At 59.3% G+C, this 13,988-nt stretch overlaps 1 protein-coding gene across 3 annotated transcripts in view; it reads left to right on the forward strand.

The window, feature by feature from the left end:
- The window catches only part of CHUK (component of inhibitor of nuclear factor kappa B kinase complex), a 42,844-nt gene that overhangs the window by 19,046 nt on the left and 9,810 nt on the right, over positions 1-13,988 (forward strand). Inside the window, exons 9-18 of one of the 3 annotated variants that reach the window (XM_068168477.1) lie at positions 855-990; positions 2,384-2,578; positions 2,893-2,995; positions 3,967-4,090; positions 6,345-6,496; positions 8,786-8,847; positions 11,368-11,477; positions 11,941-11,990; positions 12,632-12,772; positions 13,451-13,547. In XM_068168477.1, coding sequence (XP_068024578.1) covers positions 855-990; positions 2,384-2,578; positions 2,893-2,995; positions 3,967-4,090; positions 6,345-6,496; positions 8,786-8,847; positions 11,368-11,477; positions 11,941-11,990; positions 12,632-12,772; positions 13,451-13,547 — 1,170 coding nt within the window. Of the gene's footprint in view, positions 1-854; positions 991-2,383; positions 2,579-2,892; positions 2,996-3,966; positions 4,091-6,344; positions 6,497-8,785; positions 8,848-11,367; positions 11,478-11,940; positions 12,003-12,631; positions 12,773-13,450; positions 13,548-13,988 lie in introns of all 3 variants that reach the window. The other 2 variants (XM_068168478.1, XM_068168479.1) reach the window with 2 other exon arrangements.

Genomic DNA, 13,988 nt, shown 5'->3' on the forward strand with positions numbered 1-13,988 from the left:
CTTGTCCTGCCACTCCATGCCTTCAGCAAAAGTCCCTCCCCAGCTCTCCTGGAGCCCCTTGCCAATGCTGGCAGGCTGAACAGCCCCAGCTCCTGCAGCCTGTCTTCATAGGTGAGGTGCTTCAGCCCTTGGATCCACCTTCATCACCTCCTCTGGAGCCACTTAAACACTTCCATGTCCTTCTTGTGTTGAGAGCCCCACAGCTGGCCCCAGCACTACAGGCAGGGTCTCAGCAGGGCAGAACTCCCTCCCTTGACCTCCTGCCTGCACTGCTTTGGGTGCAGCCCAGCACCCAGCTGCCTTCTGGGCTGCAAGTGCACCTTGCCAGCTCAGGCTGAGCATCTCTTCAGCCAGCACCCTCAGTCCCTCAGCACTGCTCTCTTTCTGTTCTCCATCCATTGTTTGTGCTTGGGACTGCTCCAGCCCAGGGGCAGGACCTTGCTCTGTGTTGACCTCCCTGAGGCTGGCACTGGCTCCCCTCTCAAGCAGCACTGTGCTGCTGGAGGATACACAACCAAAGCCCAGTGCTCTCTCTCTCCCTTTTTGGACACACCCTGCTGCTGTGTCAGGATGCTGCTTGGCTCCCTGAGCAGGAGTCAAGAGCACTGTAATGCCCTGGCTGTGCTCCTGCTGAGAGCAGGGGAGGGTGGCTGGTGGGGCTGCTCACTCTCTGCTCTCTTCCCCTCCCAGGCTCTGCCTGCTCAGGGTGAGCAGCTGCCCTGCAGTCACTGTCCTGCACATGCTGCTTTGCTCTGCTCCCTAACCGCAGAGCTGGGCTGAGACCCTGGGCTCCTCCACGGGCTGGGTGTTGCAGATTCCTCCCCCTTCTCTTTCTGACAGCCCTCCTCTTTCAGTTTAATTGTAGAGCCCATGGAGAGTTGGTTGCAGCTGATGCTGAACTGGGATCCCCAGCAGAGGGGTGGAGGCTTGGACCCTGAGAGCAGTCGTCCAAAGTGTTTCCTCCTCATGGATCACATCCTGAACCTGAAGGTGAGGGAGGGCTGCTCCTGGGTGTCAGGGCCTGTTGCAGGCATCTCATGGGACAGAAAGTGTGTTCAGTGGAGGGCAGACACAACCCTGGCCTCACCCAGCTGCAGGGTCAGGAGCACTGCTTTCCTCTGGTCAGGAGGTGAGTGTAGGTCACAGAACCGCAGAGGAACCAGGTGGGAAAAGACCTCAGAGATGATCTCCAAGCTGTCACCCAGCACCATCTGACCAACTCAACCATGGCACCAAGGGCCTCATCCAGGCTCTTCCTAAACACCCCCAGGGATGGGGACTCCACCACCTCCCTGGGCAGCACATCCCCAGGGCCAATCTCTCTGCCTGGGAAGAATTTCTTCATAACATCCAGCCTGAACCTCCCCTGGCACAGCTTGAGACTGTGTCCTCTTGTTCTAGTGCTGGGTGCCTGGGAGAAGAGCCCAACCCCCACCTGGCTCCAACCTCCCTGCAGGGAGTTGGAGAGAGCAAGAAGGTCTCCCCTGAGCCTCCTCTTCTCCAGGCTAAGCAACCCCAGCTCCCTCAGCCTCTCCTCACAGGGCTGTGCCCCAGACCCCTCCCCAGCTTTCTTGCCCTTCTCTGGACACCTTCCAGCAGCTCAACCTCTTTCCTGACCTGAGGAGCCCAGAGGTGGACACAGGACTCCAGGTGTGGCCTCAGCAGTGCTGAGCACAGGGCACAAGGACTTCCCTGCTCCTGCTGGCCACACTCTGCCTGCTGCAGGCCAGGATGCCCTTGGCCTTCTTGGCCCCTGGGCACACTGCTGCCTCCTGTTCAGCCTACTGTCAATCAGCACCCTCAGGTCCCTCTCTGCCTGGCTGCTCTCAGCCACTCTACCTCCAGCCTGTAGCACTGCCTGGGGTTGTTGTGGCCAAAGTACAGCACCTGGCACTTGGATGTGTTCAATCTGCCCTCGGCCTCTGCCCATCTGTGCAGCCTGTCGAGGTCCCTCTGCAGAGCCTCTCTGCCCTCCAGCAGATCAACTCCTGCCCCCAGCTTGGTGTCATCAGCAAATTTAGTGCTGATGGACTCCATCCCCTCCTCCAGATCATCAATGAAGATATTGATCAGCCTGGGGCCCAGCACTGCTCCCTGGGGCATACCACTGGTGCCTGGCTGCCAGCTGGCTGTGGCACCATTCACCACCACTCTCTGGGCTCAGCCTCCAGCCAGTTCCTCACCCAGCTCGGAGTGCTGCTGCCCAGGCCCGGGGCTGACAGCTTGGCCAGGAGCACTGGTGCCAGCAGTGGTGCCAGCAGTGGTGCCTGGCTGCCAGCTGGGTGGTTAGACGTTGAGTCACTACGCTGTGGTGTCAGGTGCCACAGCCCCTCCTGCCCCGGGCTGCTCAGCCACTTGCAGTCCCCTCCTTCTCTTCCTCCAGATAGTACACATCCTCAACATGACCTCTGCCAAGATTGTTTCCTTCCTTCTGCACCCTGAGGAGAGCCTTCACTCCCTGCAGACTCGGATCGAGGCCGAGACTGGCATCAGCACAGGGAGCCAGGAGCTGCTGCTGGAGACCGGCATCTGCCTGGACCCGCGCAAGCCCGCCGCCCAGTGCGTCATCGACGGCGTGGTGAGCGCCCCGCTGCTCCCTCCTCCCCTGCTCTTTCACAGCCTCACAGGCTTGCAAGTCTTGGGGAGGATAAGTTGCTTGAATCTTCTGCCCCTGGAGGCAGTTTGTAAGGGGAGGAACTCTTCCAGCCCAGCAGCTTCCTTGGCTAAGGCTGGGTTCCTGCAGCTGCGCCCTGAGCGTTCCCTGGGATCAGCCCAAATCCCTTCTGCTGGGGCACCTCAGGAGCATCTGCCCACAGTCATCAGCACCCTCCTGGGCCAGTGGGAGTTATGCATGGGATCTCTCTTGTTTCTCTTCCTCTCTTCTCTCCCCAGAGAGGCTGGGACAGCTACATGGTCTATTTGTTTGACAAGAGCAAAGCTGTCTACGACGGTCCCTTCGCCTCCCGGAGCTTGTCTGACTGTGTCAACTACATTGGTAAGTGTGCTGGGGGCAGCAGCTCTGCACACCTCCAGGGGTGGGGATTCAGCCACACCATCACAGAGATGGCAGGGACCCCAAGGCTCAGCCAGTGCCAACCCCCTGCCATGGGCAGGGACACCTCACACCACAGCAGGTTGCTCACAGCCACCTCCAGCCTGGCTGCAAACACCTCCAGGCAGGAGGCTTCCACCACCTCCCTGGGCAGCCTGGGCCAGGCTCTCACCACCCTCCTGGCCAACAACTTCTTCCTCACAGCCAAGCTCCAGCTCCCCACTTCTCCTTCTGCTCCATCCCCCCCACTCCTATCCCTCCCTCACACCCCAGAGCAGAGGGGCAGGATCCTCTCCCTCCACCTCTGCCAATGGGCACTGGCAGCTGAGCTGCCCTTGGCCTTCTGGGCTGCCAGTGCCCATTGCTGGCTCCCTGACCCAGGCCTGATTCCTGCCCCCCTCAGAGGTGTCCCAGACCCCTCTCCCTCCCTCACCCCCTCCAAAGTCCCTCCCCAGCTTGCTTGCAGCCCCCTGCAGAGCCTGGAAGGCCACCAGAAGGGCTCCTGGGAGCCTTCTCCTCTCCAGCCTGCACAAGCCCAACTCTCTCAGGCTGTCTGCAGAGCAGAGCAGCTCCAGCCCTCTGCTCCTCCTCCTGGCCCTGCTCTGGACACCTTCCAGCCCCTCCAGAGCCTTCCTGTGCTGGGGGCTCCAGCACTGGCCCCAGAGCTGCAGCTGTGGGCTCAGCAGAGTGGAGCAGAGGGGCAGAATCCCCTCCCTGGCCCTGCTGGCCACACTTCTCTGGCTGCAGCCCAGGACCCCATTGGCTCTCTTGGCCCCCAGGGCACATTGCTGTCCCATGAACACTGAGCAGATCATCCCTGCCTTGCTCCCTTAGGGCATGTGGAATGTGGCAGTCCTGTTGTGCCTCAGCTGGTCCTTTCCTTTGTGTCTCATGTGTGGTTCTCTGGCCCTCAGTGCAGGACAGCAAGGTGCAGCTGCCCATTCCCCAGCTGCGGAAGGTGTGGGCAGAAGCAGTTCACTATGTGATTGGCCTCAAGGAGGACTACAGCAGGCTCTTCCAGGGCCAGAGGGCTGCCATGTAAGTTGTTAGCCTTCCTCCAGGAGATTCATTTCCGGGCATACACAGAGGCTGTTTGCACAGAAACTGGCCCCTTGGGGAGTTCTGGCTGCTCAAAGGTCTTGCAGCCCTCTGCTGTTCCCTGTTTGTACATCCTAAAAGGTGGGAGGAGCCAACCTTGGGGTTGCCAAGGGAAGATCATCTCCTGCCTGACTAATCTGATGGCCTTCTGTGGAACCCTGAGCCAGTGGGGAGATGAGGGAAGAGCAGGGGATGTCATAGATTTGACTTCTGATATTGTGTCCCACTTTCATAGAACAGCTCAGGAGATGTGGCACTGGGGCTTGGTCCTTGGGGTGGATTGCAGACTGCCTCCACAGCAGGGCTCAGAGGGCTGTCAGCAGTGGCACAGAGGCAGCTTGGAGGCCTGTGGCCAGTGCTGCTCCCCAGGGATCAGTGCTGGGCCCAGGTTTGTTCAACATCTTTGTCAGTGACCTGGCTGAGGGCATTGAGGGCATCCTCAGCAGGTTCTGATGATACAGAGCTGGGGGGAGGGGGATGGCTGACCCCCCTCAGGCTGTGATGCCACCCCAGGAGAGCTGGAGAGGCTGAGAGGTGGCTGCAGGCAAACCTCATGGAGCTCAGGAAGGCCAAGTGCAGGCTCCTGCATCTGGGCAGGAACAGCAGCAGGCCCCAGCACAGGTTAGGAGCTGCCCTGCTGCAGAGCAGCTGCATGGAGCAAGACCTTGGAGTGCTGGTGGGCAGCAAGGGCTGCAGGGGACAGCAATGTGCCCTGGGGGCCAAGAGAGCCAATGGGGGCCTGGGGGGCAGCAAGCAAAGTGTGGCCAGCAGGGCTGGGGAGGTTCTGCTCCCCCTCTGCTCTGCCCTGCTCAGACCACAGCTGCAATCCTGTGCCCAGTGCTGGGCTCCCCAGGTGCAGAGAGACAGAGAGCTGCTGGGGAGAGCCCAAGGGAGAGCCAGGAGGAGGAGCTGGGGACCTGAGCATCTGCCCTGTGGAGAGAGGCTGAGAGCCCTGGGGCTGCTGAGGCTGGAGAGGAGAAGGCTGAGAGGGATCTGCTCAATGTCTGTCAAGAGCTGAGGGCTGGGGGGCAAGGGGAGGGGGCCAAGCTCTTGTGGGTGGTGCACAGCCAGGAGCCAAGGAGCAGTGGATGCAAAGTGGAAGAGAGAAGGTTTCAGCTCAAGGGGAGGAGGAGAAACTTCTTTGTTGTGAGGCTGCTGGAGGCCTGGAGCAGGCTGCCCAGAGAGGTTGTGGAGTCTCCTGCTCTGGAGAGCTTCCAACCCGCCCTGGATGCCTTCCTGTGCAGGCTGCCCTGGGTGCCCTGCTCTGGCAGGGGCTGGGCTGGATGCTCTCTGGAGGCCCCTTCCAGCCTCTGCTGTGCTCTGGTCCTGTGGTATTTGGGCTGGGGGCTGCTTCCACTCCAGCAGTTTCATTGCACAGTGCCTGAAATGGCTAACAGCTGGGGAAAGACTTGAGCCTTCCAGGCTCACAGAGTGGCTGAGGGTGGAAGGGTCCTCTGGAGGTCATCCTGCCCAGCACCTCTGCTCCAGCAGGATCACCCAGAGTTGGTTGCTCAGGACCATATCCAGATGGTCACCTTCACTGTAGAAGAGAGTTTCCTGATGTTCAGAGGCAGCCTCCTGGGTGTCCAGCTTTGGCCATGGCCTCTGCTCCTGTCACTGGGCACCACTGAAAAGAGCCATAGCTCCATTCCCACTCCCTGGAGGTGTTTAAGCCCAGGCTGGATGAGGCTCTGGCCAGCCTGCTCTAGTGTGGGGTGTCCCTGCCCATGGCAGGGGGGTTGGAACTAGATGATCCTTGTGGTCCCTTCCAACCCTGACTGATTCTATGATTCCCTCTGCACCATCTCTTCAGGGTGTGGGGGTTTAAGGGGCAGGCAGCTGGCTGTGTTGCTCCAGGGGGGGCAAAGGCAGACTGCTCACAGCAGTTGGATAAGCGATGGCAAGTGTGCAGGGAAGGCTGCTCAGCAGCTGCAGGGCTGCAGCTCCACAGTGCTGAGCAAGGCACAGCAGAGGAGGCACAGAGAGAGCCACACTCTGGCCTTGGCACACAAAGCATTGAGCCAAAGCTTTACACAGAGCTCCCTTTACACCAGGCCAACCAAGTCAGACCAAAACCCCAAGGCTCTTCCTTCCCCCTCCTGGAGTTACCATCAGCCCCCAGGGCTCTTCCTTCCCCTCCTGGGGGTTGCCATCAGGCTCTGCAGCTAACAGCTCTCCTTGTCTCCCCTGGCAGGCTCAGTCTGCTGCGCTACAATGCCAACCTCATCAAGATGAAGAACACCATGGTGTCAGCCTCCCAGCAGCTGAAGGCCAAGCTGGAGTTCTTCCAGCAGAGCATTCGCCTCGACCTGGAGAGATACAGTGACCAGATGGCCTATGGCATCTGTGTGTATGGTGTCCTGCTGCCCTGGGCTGCACAGAACTGCCCTGAACAGGACTCACAGAGCTGGCAGGGCTGGCAGGGACCCCAAGGCTCAGCCAGCCCCAACCCCCTGCCATGGGCAGGGACACCTCACACCACAGCAGGCTGCTCACAGCCACCTCCAGCCTGGCTGCAAACACCTCCAGGCAGGAGGCTTCCACCACCTCCCTGGGCAGCCTGGGCCAGGCTCTCACCACCCTCCTGGCCAACAACTTCTTCCTCACAGCCAAGCTCCAGCTCCCCACTTCTCCTTTTGCTCCATCCCCCCCACTCCTATCCCTCCCTCACCCCCTCCAAAGTCCCTCCCCAGCTTGCTTGCAGCCCCCTGCAGACCCTGGAAGGCCACCAGAAGGTCTCCTGGGAGCCTTCTCCTCTCCAGCCTGCACAAGCCCAACTCTCTCAGGCTGTCTGCAGAGCAGAGCAGCTCCAGCCCTCTGCTCCTCCTCCTGGCCCTGCTCTGGACACCTTCCAGCCCCTCCAGAGCCTTCCTGTGCTGGGGGCTCCAGCACTGGCCCCAGAGCTGCAGCTGTGGGCTCAGCAGAGTGGAGCAGAGGGGCAGAATCCCCTCCCTGGCCCTGCTGGCCACACTTCTCTTGCTGCAGCCCAGGCTCTGCTTGGCTCTCTGGGCTGCAAGTGCTCCCTGCTGCCTCCTGCTGAGCTTCTCCTCCCCCAGCACCCCCAAGGCCTTTCCTGCAGGGCTGCTCTCCAGCCAGTCCCTGCCCAGCCTGTGTTGGTGCCTGGGGTTGCCCTGAGCCAGCTGCAGGACCTTGCCCTTGGCCTTGTTGAGCCTCCTGAGGTTGGCTTGGGCCCAGCTCTGCAGCCTGCCCAGGTGCCTCTGGATGGATCCTTCCCTCCAGCTGTCAGCAGCACCACACAGCTTGGTGCTGAGGGAGCCTCAGTGCCACTGTCCCTGGCACCAACAGAGATGTTAAGCAGCACTGGTGCCAGTGCTGAGGGACTCCACTTGTCCCTGGCCTGCACTTGGCACTGGACCCTTTAGCAGCTACTCTGTGCTTGCAGCCCCCAAGCCAATTTGCTGTTCCTGCTTTCACAGCCTGATCCACTTGGACTTCTCCCTGGGCATGAAGTGTGGGGGGCAGAGCTGGTGCAGTGGCTCTGCAGTGGCAGGACCACTAACCATCCCTGGCAGGAGGGGTGGTTTCTGCATGGTGACTGCAGACGCAGCACTGGGGCAGGGATTTTGCTCTGCTTTGGGTTAGGAGGCAGCAGGAGGCAGGACCAGAGAGGAGGTGAGAAAGGACCAGCTGCAGTTTTAGCACCAGAGGAATGCCTGCCTCTTCCAAACAGCCTTCAGGGGAGCAGGGGAAGATTTATGCCTGGTTTGGGTAGGTGGTGGAAAACTGAAACTTGAGGCAAAGCTGAAGATGAGGCTGAAGGAGAGGGATGGAAACTGGAAAGCCTGAGTCAGCTGGGCTTGAGGAGTCTGTGTTCAGTCACAAGTGGCAGTTGTTGAGCCTAGCAGGGGACTTGAAAAGCTCAAAACTCATTCTAGGCTGGGGACTGCCAGCAGGGAAATCCTAGCAGGGGGGATGGTGTGAGTTCAGGCCGAGCATGGAGCTGCTGAGGTGCAGTTCTGCTCTCCCTCTGATCTCTGGGTCATGGCTTCTGCTGGGAGACTCAGCAGCAGTGCTCCTTGTGTTGACATTCAGACCCTGGGAGCAGCTCTGGAGCCCTCAGCACAGGAAGGACCTGGAGCTGATGGAGAGGCTCCAGAGGAGGCCATGGAAATGCTCAGGGGTTGGAGCAGCTCTGCTGTGGGCACAGGCTGAGGGAGCTGGGGGTGTTCAGCCTGGAGAAGAGAAGGCTCCAGGCAGACCTCAGAGCAGCCTGCCAGGACCTGAAGAGGCTCCAAGAAGGCTGCAGAGAGACTGCTCCCAAAGGCCTGCAGGGACAGGAGCAGGGGCAAGGGCTGCAGAGCAGAGCAGATTGAGATTGGCTGTGAGGAACAAGTTGTGCCCCAGGAGGCTGCTGGAACACTGCAGCAGGCTGCCCAGGGAGGTGGTTGAGGCTCCCTGCCTGGAGCTATTGCAGGGGAGGCTGGAGAGGGCTCTGGGCAGCCTGCTCCAGCGGAGGATGTCCCTGCTGAGTGCAGGGGGCTGGGCTGGCTGAGCTCTGGAGCTCCCTCCCAGCCTGGGCCACTCAGTGATTCTGTGACACTTGTCAGGTTCAGGCCATGCTTGGTTTTCTTGTCCCTACCTGTTTGAAGCTTAACAAACTCTCTTCTATTTAAGCTTCAGAGAAGATGCTCAAAGCCTGGAAGGAGATGGAAGAGAAGGCCTCCCAGTGTGCACAGGTAGGGCCCATCCAAGAAGCTCTCTCTAAGAAGAAGGCCATGACAGGACCTTGGTGTTGTGTGTGCCACTGCTCTGTCCCTTCAGCCTGCTTCATAGCCTGCCTGGGGAGGGGTCTGGGGCACAGCCCTGTGAGGAGAGGCTGAGGGAGCTGGGGTTGCTTAGCCTGGAGAAGAGGAGGCTCAGGGGAGACCTTCTTGCTCTCTCCAACTCCCTGCAGGGAGGTTGGAGCCAGGGGGGGTTGGGCTCTGCTCCCAGGCCCCCAGCACCAGAACAAGAGGACACAGTCTCAAGCTGTGCCAGGGGAGGTTCAGGCTGGAGGTGAGGAGAAAGTTCTTCCCAGCCAGAGAGATTGGCCCTTGGGATGTGCTGCCCAGGGAGGTGGTGGAGTCTCCAGCCCTGGGGGTGTTCAGGAGGGGATTGGATGTGGCCCTTGGAGCCATGGATTAGTTGTCAGGAGGTGCTGGGTGTTAGGTCTCAGGTTGGAGCTGATGATCTCTGAGGTCTTTTCCAAGCTGCTTGACTCTGTGACTTAGAGCAGAGGCAGAGGCAGCTCTTGCTGTGAGCAGTCCTGGTGGTGAGCAGATGTTTTCACTTGTGGTTGCTGGAGAGCTTTATAGGTTGGGTGGTTCCTGTGCTCCAGCATCTTGCCCCAGCTCTCCTTCAAGGCAGCAAGGGTGCCCCAAGTGCTCTGATGGCTTTGCTTGCAGGACAGGCAATATCTTTGCTCTAACAAAGTTGTTCTTGCCAGCCTCAGGCTTCCCAGGCACCCAGCACCACAACAAGGGGACACAGTCTCAGGCTTAGGCTTCACCTGAGAAAGAAGTTGATCACAGAAAGAGAGACTGCCCTTGGAATGTGCTGCCCAGGGAGGGGCTGGGGGCAAGGGTTGATGAGTAAGGGCTGTGTGATCACTTGGACTTGATCTGGGAGGTCTCTTCCAACCTGGCTGATGCTGTGACAGCTGAGGTGACATCATGGCTCTCTGCTTCTCACACAGAAAGGAGGCTTGGTTGAAGTGATGTGCTGCTCAGAATCCTGACCTCTGTCTTCTGGCAATGAGCTTTACCTCCCCTGGAAGCCATGAGGAGGCAAAGGCCTTTTTAACAGACCCCAACTCTGCCTGCAGCTGTGGCCAGGGAGGAAGGAGCTCTTAGCTGTGACAGCTCTGGGCAGAGCTGGGCTGATCATAAGTGATGGTCAAAAGCTGTTTCTTCTGCTTCTCATCTGCTGGGTGGGACAGGGGGAGGCTTGTGAAGGGGGAGGCACTCAGAGGAGAGCATTCAGAACCTGGAGGCTTGTAGAAGGAATTAAAACCCCAGAAATCAGCAGATTTGCATTGTCTAGGGCAGAGGGCTTTAAAGTACCTCCAGAAGCAGTCCCCTTTTGGGTGCTCTGTGATAGCAGGGGCTGCAGGAGTGCTGAGAGAGCAGGTGGCAGTTGTGCTGGGGCAGGGCTGATGTCTCAGGCTGCTGCTCTCCCCTGCAGGGAGTCCTTGGGTTGGTTGTCACAGTCATGCAAAGAGCTCAGAGGCACAGAATTGTCTTGGATGAAAAATACCTTTTAAGATGATTAAGATCAGAGGATGTGAGGGGCTGGGAGGGACCCCCAGAGATCATTGAGTCCTACCCCCTGCCAGAGCAGGAGCAGAGAATCCAGCACAGGTCCCACAGGAACACATCCAGACAGGGCTGCAAAGGCTCCAGAGCAGGAGACTCCACAACCTCTCTGGGCAGCCTGCTCCAGGCCTCTGGGAGTCTCCCAGTAAAGTTCTTCCTCATGTTGAGGTAGAATTCCTGTGCTGCAGTTCATGGCCATTGCCCCTTGGCCTTCATATCCCTGGCTCATCTTCACCTACCTGTCTCAGCACTTCACTCTGGTGAGACCTCACCTGGAGTACTGCATCCAGCTCTGGAGCCCTCACTGCAGGAAGGATATGGAGCTAAAGGAGTAGGTCCAGAGGAGGCCGGGGCTTGGAGCAGCTCTGCTTGAGGACAGGCTGAGGGAGCTGGGGGTGTTCAGCCTGGGGAAGAGAAGGATCCAGGGAGACCTCAGAGCAGCCTGCCAGGACCTGAAGGGGCTACAAGAAGGCTGCAGAGAGACTGCTCCCAAAGGCCTGCAGGGGCAGCAGCAGGGGCAAGGGCTGCAAAGCAGAGCAGAGCAGATTGAGATTGGCTGTGAGGGACAAGTTGTGCCCCAGGAGGCTGCTGGAACACTGCAGCAGGCTGCCCAGGGAGGTGGTTGAGGCTCACCAGCAGGGGAGGCTGGAGAGGGCTCTGGGCAGCCTGCTCCAGTGGAGGATGTCCCTGCTGAGTGCAGGGGGCTGGGCTGGATGGGCTCTGGGGGTCTCAGCTGGCCTGGGCCCTTCTGTCAAACCAGCATCCCCAGGCCCCATTCTGCCAGGCAGTTTCCAGTCCCTCTGCTCTGAGCCTGCAGCGTTCCATGGAGTTGTCCTGACCTGGGGGCAGGCCCTGGCCCTTTGGTTTGTACCTCCCAGGTTGATTTGTCCCTTTTGCTTTCAGGCTGAGGACATTGGCCACCTGGATGAGCAGATCATGGCTCTGCACACGGAGATTGTGGAGCTGCAGAAGAGTCCCTACGCAAGGCGCCAAGGGGAGGTGATGGAGAGCCTGTAAGTGCTCTGAGCTTCACTGCACTGCAGGGGAGGAGAGGATACAATGAACCAGGTTGGAGAAGACCTTCCAGTGCCCATTGCTGGCTCCCTGTCCCAGGCCTGATTCCTGCCCCCATCAGAGGTGTCCCAGACCCCTATCCCTCCCTCACCCCCTCCAAAGTCCCTCCCCAGCTTGCTTGCAGCCCCCTGCAGATCCTGGAAGGCCACCAGAAGGTCTCCTGGGAGCCTCCTGCTCTCCAGCCTGCACAAGCCCAACTCTCTCAGGCTGTTCTCATAGGAGAGGGGCTTCTTCATGTAGGGAGTAATTGTTTTCCATCACAGAAGGAGCACCCCTGGATTCCAAACGTGCTGTCTGTGCAGTAGCAGCTCCAGTGCCTGGCTGCAGTGCAGTGCTTTGGGTTTTTGCCTTCAGTTACTTGCTCTTGATTACAAACCTGAATCATTTGCTTCTTTTTTAAAGGGAATTGAGAGCCATAGACCTCTACAAGCAACTGAAGACAAGACCTCCAGGTATGGCAAGAGGTGATTCACACTCCTACCTCATGAGTGCTGTGTCAGCTTGGAGGCCTGTGGCCAGTGCTGCTCCCCAGGGATCAGTGCTGGGCCCAGGTTTGTTCAACATCTTTGTCAGTGACCTGGCTGAGGGCATTGAGGGCACCCTCAGCAGGTTCTGATGATACAGAGCTGGGGGGAGGGGGATGGCTGACCCCCCTCAGGCTGTGCTGCCACCCCAGGAGAGCTGGAGAGGCTGAGAGCTGGCTGCAGGCAAACCTCATGGAGCTGAGGAAGGCCAAGTGCAGGCTCCTGCATCTGGGCAGGAACAGCAGCAGGCCCCAGCACAGGTTAGGAGCTGCTCTGCTGCAGAGCAGCTGCATGGAGCAAGACCTTGGAGTGCTGGTGGGCAGCAAGGGCTGCAGGGGACAGCAATGTGCCCTGGGGGCCAGGAGAGCCAATGGGGGCCTGGGGGGCAGCAAGCAAAGTGTGGCCAGCAGGGCTGGGGAGGTTCTGCTCTGCCCTGCTGAGAGCCTTCTCTCCAGACTGCACAACCCCAACTCTCTCAATCTGTCTCCAGAGCAGCTCCAGACCCTCTGCTCATCCTTGTGGCCCTTCTCTGGACACCTTCCAGCACCTCCTGATCTTTCTTGCCGTAGGGGCTCCAGACTTACTGAGGGACCACAGAATCCAGCACAGGTCCCACAGGAACACATCCAGACAGTGCTGCAAAGGCTCCAGAGCAGGAGACTCCACAACCTCTCTGGGCAGCCTGCTCCAGGCCTCTGGCAGCCTCCCAGGCAAGAAGTTCCTCCTCCTGCTGAGCTGCAACCTCCTGGCCTGCACTTTCCACCCCTTGCCCCTTGGCCTATGCCAGGGCACAGTGAGCAGAGCCTGGCCCTGGCCCTTCCTTCCTGCCCCCCAGCCCTCAGCTCTTGAGAGACATTGAGCAGATCCCTCTCAGCCTTCTCCTCTCCAGCCTCAGCAGCCCCAGGGCTCTCAGCCTCTCCTCAGCAGCAGTGCTCCAGGCCCTTCAGCAGCCTTGCAGCCCTCCCTTGGCCTCTCCCCAGCAGATCCCTGTCCCTGCTGAGCTGGGGAGCCCAGAGCTGGCTGCAATCTTGCAGCTGGGGCCTCAGCAGGGCAGAGCAGAGGGGGAGGAGAAGCTCCCTGGCTCTGCTGGCCACACTCTGCTGAGTGCAGCCCAGTTGCATTTCTCCATCCTCTGACAGCATTCTGCTGTTCCTTTCAGGAATTCAGCCCCTTCCAACCTGTCCTGGATACTTCTTTCTTCTGCTTCAGACTCTTCAGTAACTCCTTGCTCAGCCCTGCAGGTTTCCTGGCCTCCTTGCCTGGCTCCTTAATGGTGGTGTTTCAGTTTGTTTGGCTCCACTCCTCAAGTCCAACCTTCCCTTGATGGAAAAGTGTCAGCTCCTGGCTGGAGAGTGTTTTGCTCACGTGGTGCCTGCTGCCTCTTGCAGATCATGCCTACAGTGACAGCATGGACATGGTGAAGATCATTGTGCAGACAGTCCAGAGCCAAGACAGAGTCCTCAAGGAGCTCTTTGGCCATCTCAGGTACTTCATGCAGGAGGAGGAGTGGGGAAAGGGCTACTTGCAGCATTTGTAGCAGGAGAGGAGAGGGAAAACCGTGGAGGTTAGAGCCCCAAAGCTCCATCCACAGGAACAGAGTTCTCCTAGCAATAGTATTTCTGCTCCTGTGTGTCTGTGTTCCACTGAATTCTGTTAAACATAGAGGTAGTCAGTGTGGGGGTGCTGGGGGATGGGAGGCTGAGCAGGAGCCAGCAAGGAGCTCTGGTGGCCAAGAAGGCCAAGGGCAGCCTGGGCTGCATGAGAAGGGCTGTGGGCAGCAGGTCAGAGAGGTTCTCCTGCCCCTCTGCTCTGCCCTGCTGAGGCCACAGCTGGAATCTGGTGTCCAGGTCTGGGCCCCTCAGGTCAGGAAGGGCCTGAGGGAAGTGCTGGAGAGAGTCCATGGCAGAGGCACAGAGCTGCTGCAGG

This window comes from Melanerpes formicivorus, unplaced genomic scaffold (assembly GCF_026170545.1).
Source record: "Melanerpes formicivorus ecotype bairdi unplaced genomic scaffold, bMelFor1.0.p_v2 SCAF_139, whole genome shotgun sequence".
Classification (NCBI taxonomy): Eukaryota; Metazoa; Chordata; class Aves; order Piciformes; family Picidae; genus Melanerpes; species Melanerpes formicivorus.